The sequence below is a fragment of the Oncorhynchus mykiss genome, chromosome 13 (genome assembly GCF_013265735.2).
Source record: "Oncorhynchus mykiss isolate Arlee chromosome 13, USDA_OmykA_1.1, whole genome shotgun sequence".
NCBI classification, from domain to species: Eukaryota; Metazoa; Chordata; class Actinopteri; order Salmoniformes; family Salmonidae; genus Oncorhynchus; species Oncorhynchus mykiss.
Window position 1 is genome coordinate 51,624,913 of NC_048577.1, and position 9,921 is coordinate 51,634,833.

Here is a 9,921-nt window from a genome sequence, read left to right on the forward strand (position 1 = left end):
AGTAGAGCATCAGTACAACAGAGTCAACAGAAGGCAGTAGAGCATCAGTACAACAGAGTCAACAGAGGGCAGTAGAGCATCAGTACAACAGAGTCAACAGAAGGCAGTAGAGCATCAGTACAACAGAGTCAACAGAGGGCAGTAGAGCATCAGTACAACAGAGTCAACAGAAGGCAGTAGAGCATCAGTACAACAGAGTCAACAGAGCATCAGTACAACAGAGTAACATCTACTGAAGCATAATATTCCCTTAAGAGCCAAAACAACAGAACTACTTGTACATCAACACAAGGTACATATTTCCTTGAGGAGAGAGATAGAACATAAAGAGGAATCACATACTGTAGTTGTGTTTATTCCTGTTAAACAAGGTGACTGTCCTTGATGGATTGATCCCTAATCTGACATTTATAGTAAATTAACCACAATGGGGAATTATTTCTATAAATACTCAGAAAACCATCCTCCAAGATTCCCTGCAGTTTTACCAAACACCTTGACCAGATCAGGAAAAGCTCTAGGCCCTGATTATGGCATGTGGACAGAGTTTATCCGTGTCATTTGACATGTCATGTTATCAACGAAAACTCCTGGCCCTACCAATGAGTCATAGCTTGACCCCTGACCTCAGAGTTATCCGTCCCTCCCCCATGACATCATGATGTAAATCCAGATCCCTCAGAGTTCATATATACTTATGTTCTGCTGATGACTTGTTGTCTTGTGTGGAGCAGCTGAGTTCATATCTCCACCCTCAGTATGACGGGAACACTCTACCTTCTGCTGCTCTCTCTCTGTCTGACCTGTGAGTTCTGCTTGGTTTTACTCCTTATCATCTGTTCTTCATCTGAGCAAAGACTGAAGACAATTTTCCATTGTTTTCACTCAATATTCCACCCTCTCTCCTTTCTCCTCCCCCTGTTTCCTCTCTATCCTTCTCTCCTTCAGGTTTAAATAGTCAAACTATGGAATCCATTCCCTCCAGTCCACTCCAGAAAAAGCCAGGAGAAACTCTCAACCTCTCTTGCAGAGGAACTGGGTATACCTTTACAAGCTATGGTATGAACTGGATTCGCCAACCTACAGGGAAACCATTGGAATGGATGGGCTGGATCAACACCAATACTGGAGCAGCAGGCTATGCCAAATCCCTGGAGGGACGGATTGAACTGACCAAAGACAGCTCAGTGAGCATGACACATCTGAAACTGTCTGGTCTGAAGGCAGAGGACTCTGCTGTGTATTACTGTGCACGCAGGACACAGTGATGTGAATGTGTGGTGGATCTGTACAAAAACCCATCAGACATGGATAGATACAGGCTGTGAAACATGTACACACGGTTGTTCTCCCCTGACACACTTCACTAACCCTCCTCTGCAAACAGCTGGGGTAAACAACCATATGCTTTAATATGAGATGTCCTTATATCAGAAACACTGTCTATGCTTCATGAATAGGGCCTTGAGTTTTTCTTGATATTCTTTTTAGGAGGGTTAGAAAAATAAGACAATAAACATGCACAGGTCATCATGTGTAGGAGTCATCTTTCACAATGACCAGGATTTTGCTAACACACCTGATCTAACACATCTAAATTAAATACGCTGATGATAAGGACACCTTATCGCCTTTTCCTATACGCAGACTGCGACCGCAAGGTGGCGCCCAACCAATTAAAACATTTTTTTGGTAGGGCATCAGCAGTTTTCCACTTGTTATGTCAGTAACTCAATAAGCCCATGTCAGCTACCATTATTTTGTTTGCTAGGTAAGGTAATATAACCGGCTATCAGAACCAAATGACTGACTGTGTGCACAGGGCAAGAGCACAGGGTCCCTAATCCCCAAGGTGACCCCGTTGATTTTGTTAGTCACTATCATACAGATATCATATAAACATGTCATAAGTCATGGCAAGGGGGGGTGACCACCATATTTGGCTTAGGGTCCCAAGAAGGCTAGAGGCGACACTGCATAAGGGCCTAGACTGTCAATATCAGATGTGTTTGTGTAAAAGCCTGCACACCCAACATATTACATATTACATATGTTCACAACGCTTAAACAACAACCTCTGAATTGTAATAATGCATTTTATTTAATCAAATGGGTCATTCTTGCATTTTTTTAAGGCCAAAGGGCGGCAGGGAGGACTACATGTTTCACAGAGTTTTGGACTAGTAACCGGAAGGTTGCAAGTTCAAACCCCCGAGCTGACAAGGTACGAATCTGTCGTGCTGCCCCTGAACAGGCAGTTAACCCACTGTTCCTAGGCCGTCATTGAAAATAAGAATTTGTTCTTAACTGACTTGCCTAGTTAAATAAATAAAAATAAAGGTAAAAAATCGAGGAGATGTGGCGAGGAGAAGGAACATGGACAGAAATGTGCTTGTATGAAATGAGACTCTCTCCGCAGGCACAAAATCTGTTCCAAATCTCTGTGGTGAATGATACATTGAGCTAACTAACTATCTGACCGAGAACATCTGACCATGCAATCTAAAGTAGTGCTGCTGTGGGTAGGTGGTGGTTTGATCTGCTATCTTTTGACAAACTAGATAGGTACTTTATTAATATTCTCTCAGTCTGGTCCCTGTGGGGAAAAAAAGCCTAAATCCTCCATGATCACTGTAGCATAGGTAGTATCTGATGTTGATCACTTACAGTAGTTTCCTACCTCAAGCATGGTATGTGTATGTGTGCATAGAAAGCTGTACAGCATAGTTCCTAGATCCTAGATCCTCCATTTTGACATGTGTCTAATATGCAAATAATCCCCTCTGATATAAACTGTATATCAAAGACCAGCTCTGAGGGGCAGCCACACACACAGACACACACACACACACACACAGACACAACCTTCATCACTGCAACCATCCTGTCTGCCAGTACCCAGACAGACACTGTCTGCCATTCAACAGAGAAACATGTTTCTTACATCTCTCCTCCTCCTGTCCTTCCTACCAGGTAAGTGAGGTCATTTTAATATCTTCAAATACAGAGTACAAAAACAAGATTGTAGAGTAAATCTGGTAAATAAGGTTGTTTTTACCCATGAGTTTGTAGAGTTAAATAAAAAGACATAAAAAGACATAGATATATGGAAAAAGTCATGTATTCTCTTTCGTCAGGTTAAGTTTCCCCTCTCTCTCTCGCTCTCTCCCTGCTCTCTTTCAGATATACACAGCATTAGTTTGACCTCCTCCCCTGCTCAACTCAAACCTCCTGGACAGTCAGTGAAACTATCTTGCCAAGTCTCTGGCTATGTCCTGACAGACTATGGCACAGCTTGGATACGACAGCAGCCAGGGAAAACACTGGAGTGGATTGGGATCATCTGGGGTGGTGGATCCATCAACTCTGGGGCCTCTTTTAAGAGCAGATTCACCATCTCCAGAGACAGTAGTAATGTACTGTACTTAGACATCACCAGTCTGCAGGCTGAGGACACAGCTGTGTATTATTGTGCTCGCTACCCACAGAGATAGAAACCAGCACCAGACCTGTACAAAAACTCACCTACTCCATAAACGGTTGGAGTTATATGTACCCACCAGGAGTGGGCGATCTTAGCCTTTACATGAAATAAATCCTAATATGATCTGATGACTGTATGAATTAGACGTAGTATCAGTCACTAGTCATAACATATGACTACTATAGGATAGGTATAACACAATACCCTCACTATTAAACATGTGTTAATATCAGTGGTAGAAAAAGTACCCAATTGACATACAAGTATAGATATAGAAAAGGACTTGAGTAAAAGTCAAAAAGTATTTGGTTTTAAATATACTTAAGTATTAAAAGTAAATGTAAATACTCAAATATACTTATGTATCAAAAGTAAGTATAAATCATTTCAAATTCCTTTTTAAGCAAACCAGATGGCACAATTGTCGTTTTTTTATTTACGGATAGCCAGCGGCACACTCCAACACTCAGACATCCTTTACAAATGAAGCATGTGTGTTTAGTGAGTCCGCCAGGTCAGAGGCAGTAGGGATGACCAGGGATATTCTCTTGATAAGTGCATGAATTGGACCATTTTCCTGTCCTGCTAAGCATTCAAAATGTAATGAAAACTTTTGGATGTCAGGGAAAGTGTATGGAGTAAAAATGACATTTTCTGTAGTGAATTAAAAGTAAAAGTACTCAAAAATATAAATAGTAAAGTACAGATACCCCAAAAAATGACTTAAGTAGTACTTTAAAGTATTTTTACTTAAGTACTTTGTGCCATTGATTAAAATGTTATTCAACAAATACATATTGTGGGATTGATTTAGTGGTTGTATCAGAAGTATGCCCCTTTATCATGCTATGACAACATGATGGCAGCATGTACCAATATTACTTTACTGTCATGAGTAATAATTTGGACATTCATTCTGACTCCTCCTCGGGTTTGTGTTGTAATGGAAATGTATTCTCCATCAATTTACCTGGTAAAATAAATACATAGAAACACAAACAGAAGGATTTCTTCTTCATAACAGAGCATCTCAAGATGACCTCATACTAGGTGATCTGTGGGTATCTATCAAAGCCTCTTGTGATTGGTCCTCCCAGTAAGAAGGAGCTCATGCAAAACATTCTAGTCCTCCATATTTATTAATGTCTCTGTTGAAGGAGGATTCTGCTGTAGACTCTCAACTACCATTAGAGAACTTAACAGATCACCATGTTTCCTACCACAGGAATATTCTTACTGACAGTATATCTAACAGGTGTTTATACTGTCTATCAAATAAACAAGTTGACATCAGATTTTAACTTCAACTTCAACAATATCTCTGCGTTCCATTTCCACAGGTGTTCATGGTCAGACATTGACTGAGTCTGGACCAGTAGTTAAAAAGCCTGGAGAATCACACAAACTGACCTGTACAGCATCTGGGTTCACATTCAGTAGCTATAGGATGGGTTGGATCAGACAGGCTCCTGGGAAAGGACTGGAGTGGATTGCTTATATTAGCACACAGAGTAATCCAATCTCTTATTCCCAGTCAGTCCAGGGTAGATTCACCATCTCCAGAGATGACGCCAGCAGTAAGATGTATCTACAGATGAACAGCCTGAAGAGTGAGGACTCTGCAGTGTATTATTGTGTCACAGTGGTAAACTAATGGGAGAAGCCGTACAAAAACCACTTCCGCCTTCAGCACAGATAATCTTATTTATTTCTGATGAATGTTAATAGCAATATGTTTATAAGTACAGCGATACATTTGTTTTTACAATAATAACTGTATACATATAGTATAGGATTACCAATAATGAGAAAACAATGTTTAACCATTCTAGAGTGTAGTGCTAGAAACTGACACATTATAAATATTTTACCACCATTTGCACTGATATTCCCAGTGCTTTAATACTGATTATCTTCATTATGCAAATATAATCTCACCCCTCGCTTCCTCTCACTCTCTGTTATATAATGCTCTGTCTGTCTGTCCTACATTCTTAGAAAAAAGGTTCCAAAATAATTATTCAGCTGTCCCCACATTTAGAACCCTCTGTGAAAATAGTCCTACATGGAACCAAAAAAGGGTTCTTCCAAGGATTCTCCCATGGAGACAGCCAACGAACCCTTTTAGGTTCTAGATAGCCCCTTTTTTTCTAAGCGTAGAGAAGAGCTGCTCCCACCAGTTCAGCTTCAACACAAACCATATTCCCTGCATGTCTGCTGCTGTCAGCTGCCTCCTGTGAGTTCCTGACTATTGTCTGATCAGTATAACCTGTGTTGATGTGATACTGATGTGACTCCTTGATTGATCTGACCTGTCATTCCTCTCCCTCCTCAGGTGTCCACTGTCAGGTCATACTCACACAGGATGAGCAGTCAGTCCAGGGGACACCAAAACTGACATGTGCCTGTAGTGAATTTACTCTAAGCGGCACTAATATGCACTGGATCCACCAGGCACCTGGAAAAGGACTTGAATGGATCATTTACTATTATTCTGACAGTGACAAGAGCAATGCCCCTGTAGTAATGGGCTGATTCACAGGATCGAAGGACAGCAGTAATTTCCATCTGCACATGAGCCAGTTGAAGCCAGAGGACTCTGCAGTGTATTACTGTGCTAGAAACTCACTATGGTTAAACTAATGAGAATAGTGGGGACCGTCTGTATATAATATGTTATTGCTTCAATCTCCATGAAATTAAAGAAAGAAAGTCACATTCATACTGTATATGCTCTCAACAATTTGATGGGTAACCATAATAACCAACATTTCAGTGCCTTCTTCAGGGTGGTTAATTAAATATCCACCTGTTGTGCTTGATGATATGTTTTGTAACACAGAGAAGTATGTAAATAAATTCCTCTCATTGCATAGAAATAATCTTGTAATCATTTCCGGTTTATGAAGCATTCTATGAATTTACTTGAACTTTGTTTATACTTTGTTTTAATTTTCATATTCCAATAACACTGTTGTATAGGGAAGATATTGGCAAAATGTTTTTGTTCATTGTATCAAATAACATTATCTGCCAATTTACTGAAGTGTATTTTACAACGACAATACATTGGAGTAGTAAAGCTGATAGAAGTTTTCACAATTTTCATTGATATTCTAAGATCTTTCAGATTTCCCTCCTCACCATATGCAAAGAGAACCATGCCTCTCTCTTCCTCCCTCTATCTACCTTCCCTTATAGTTAGGGTTTATATAAACAGTCCCTCTGAGTCCTGGGGAGTGGAGAAGAGCAACTCCCATCAGTTCAGCTTCAACACAAACCATGTTACCTTCATATCTGCTGCTGCTGGCAGCTGCCTCCTGAGAGTGTCTATGGGGGGGACAGACACAATAATGAGAACTGCATCAGACTTAAATGTAGTTGAAATATCATGTTATCTGTTTTAATATTGTTCCATTTTTTCTTCCAACAGGTGTAAAGAGCTATGAACTCACTCAGCCAGCCTCTTTGACTGTCCAGCCAGGTCAACCACTGACCATCTCCTGTAAGGTCTCATATTCAGTTAGTAGCTTTTATACAACCTGCAGGGAAAACACTAGAGTGTATTAGATTCATTAATAGTGGTGGAAGCACAGCTTATAAAGACTCAGTATAACTTTAGTCCGTCCCCTCGTCCATACCCGGGCTCGAACCAGGGTCCCTCTGCACACATCAACAACTGACACCCACAAAGCATCGTTACCCATCGCTCCACAAAATCCACGGCCCTTGCAGAGCGAGGGGAACCACTACTTCAAGGTCTCAGAGCAAGTGACGTCACCAATTGAAACGCTATTTAGCGCGCACCACCGCTAACTAGCCATTTCACATCCGTTACACTCACCCCCCTTTTGACCTCCTCCTTTTCCGCAGCAACCAGTGATCCGGGTCAACAGCATCAATGTAACAGTATAACTTTAATCCGTCCCCTCGCCCATACCCGGGCGCGAACCAGGGACCCTCTGCACACATCAACAGTCACCCTCGAAGCATCATTACCCAGCAACACATTGTTTTTAACAGGACAGAGTCTGCAGACTGAAGACACAGCTGTGTATTATTGTGCTCGCCTCCACAGTGATACAAACCAGCACTAGACCTGTACTAAAACTCACTGCTCCCTTGTTCAGTTGAATTTAGAAGTATCTACCAGGAGGGAGCGATCTGAGTCTGAATCTAAATCTAGATACTAAACATCCCATGATCTAATGACTACAACATACCAGTGGATCGAATGGAATGGCATCAAACACATGCAAACCATGTGTTTCATGCATTTGATACCATTCCACTCATTCCACTCCAGCCGTTACCATGAGCCTGTCCTCCCCAATTAAGGTGCCACCAACCTGTGCAACATACACTACCGGTTAAAAGTTTTTTAGAACACCTACTCATTCAAGGATTTTTCTTTATTTTTACTATTTTCTACATAAAAGTGAAGACACCAAATCTATGAAATAACACATGGAATCATTGTGTAACCAGAAAAGTGTTAAACAAATCAAAATATATTTTATATTTGAGATTCTTCAAATAGCCACCCTTTGCCTTGATGACAGCTTTGCACACTCTTGGCATTCTCTCAACCAGCAGCATGAGGTTGTCACCTGGAATGCATTTCAATTAAAAGGTGGGCCTTCTTAAAAGTTAATTTGTGGAATTTATTTCCTTCTTAATGCATCTAAGCCAATCAGTTGTGTTGTGACAAGGTTGGGGAGGTATACAGAAGATAGCCCTATTTGATAAAAGACCAAGTCCATATGATGGCGAGAACAGCTCAAATAAGCAAAGACGAATGACGGTCCATCATTACTTTAAGACATGAAGGTCAGTCAATACGGAAAATGTCAAGAACTTTAAGTTTCTTCAAGTGCAGTCGCAAAAACCATGAAGTGCTATGATGAAACTGGCTCTGATGAGGACCGCCACAGGAATGGAAGACATAGAGTTACTTCTGCTGCAGAAGATTAGTTCAGAGTTACCAGCCTCAGAAATTACAGCCCAAATAAATGCTTCACAGAATTCAAGTTAGAGACACATCTCAAAATCAACTGTTCAGAGGAGACTGTGTGAATCAGCCTTTCGTGGTTGAATTGCTGCAAAGAAACCACTACTAAAAGACACCAATAAGAAGTAACTTGCTTGGGCCAAGAAACACGAGCAATGGACATTAGGCCGGTGGAAATTTGTTCTTTGGTCTGGAGTTTAAGCAGACCACCATAGTCTCTGTGTCCAAGAACACTAAGTTAAACCTGCCTAATTGTCTACCGACCCGTAGCACTCATATCTGTGGCCATGAAGTGCTTTGAAATGCTGGTCATGGCTCACATCAACACCATTATCCCAGAAACACTAGACACACTCCAATGTCCATACCGCCCTAACAGATCCACAGATGATGCAATCTCTATTGCACTCCACACTGCCTTTTCCCACCTGGACAAAAGGAACACCTATGTGAGAATGCTATTCATTGACTACAGCTCAGCGTTCAACACCATAGTGCCCTCAAAGCACATCAATAAGCTAAGGACCCTGGGACTAAACACCTCCCTCTGCAACTGGATCATGGACTTCTTGACAGGCTGCCCCCAGGTGGTAAGGGTAGGTAACACCACATCCGCCACGCTGATCCTTAACAGTCCCCTCCTGTGCTCCCTGATCACTCATGACTGCTCAGCCAGGCATGATTCCAACACCATCACTAAGTTTGGCGATGACAGAACAGTGGTAGGCCTGATCACCGACAACAACGAGACAGCCTATAGGGAGGTGGTCAGAGACCTGGCCGTGGTGCCAAGACAACAACCTCTACCTCAAAGTGATCAAGACAAAGGAGATGATTGTGGACTACAGGAAAAAGAGGACCGAGCACGCCCCCATTCTCATTGACGGGGCTGTAGTGGAGCAGGTTGAGAGCTTCAAGTTCCTTGGCGTCCAAATCACCAGCTAACTATCATGGTCGAAGCACACCAAGACTGTCGTGAAGAGGGCACGAGAAAACCTATTCCCCCTCATGAGACTGAAAAGACTTGGCATGAGTCCTCAGATCCTCAAAATTATCTTCAGCTGCACCATCGACCACCACTGGTTGCATCACTTCCTTGGCATGGCAACTGCTCGACCTCCGACCTCAAGGCGCCGCAGAGTGTCATGACGTGGCCCTCTTTGGGTATAGCTAGTGGCTTCCCCCTCTCTTACACCCAGGTTCTGTTATCTCAGGTTGTAAATTCCTGGAGGAGACTCTATCCCCCTGGCCATGCAGAAAGAGAGAGAGAGAACAAAGGAACTTCTTCTACATCCCAGAACTTGAGAACTGACCAATATCCATGTTTTGGAGAACGTGTAAATGGTCCGTGGAGAAGCCAGCTACGACCCGGTCTGTTTTGTTTCATGTTTGTGACCTCATGGAAGACAATACAGCCACATTACCA

General features: G+C 42.0%; 2 gene segments (V, D, J or C); both read left to right on the forward strand.

Annotated features, from left to right (window-relative positions):
- Nucleotides 1-699: 699 nt before the first annotated feature.
- On the forward strand, nucleotides 700-1,521 carry LOC118938321. The segment is given in 2 exon segments: nucleotides 700-805; nucleotides 949-1,521. Coding segments are annotated over 2 exon segments (366 nt in total).
- A 3,545-nt stretch (nucleotides 1,522-5,066) lies between these two features.
- LOC118938086 lies at nucleotides 5,067-7,581 on the forward strand. The segment is given in 3 exon segments: nucleotides 5,067-5,094; nucleotides 6,918-7,045; nucleotides 7,453-7,581. Coding segments are annotated over 3 exon segments (285 nt in total).
- The last annotated feature ends 2,340 nt before the right edge of the window (nucleotides 7,582-9,921 follow it).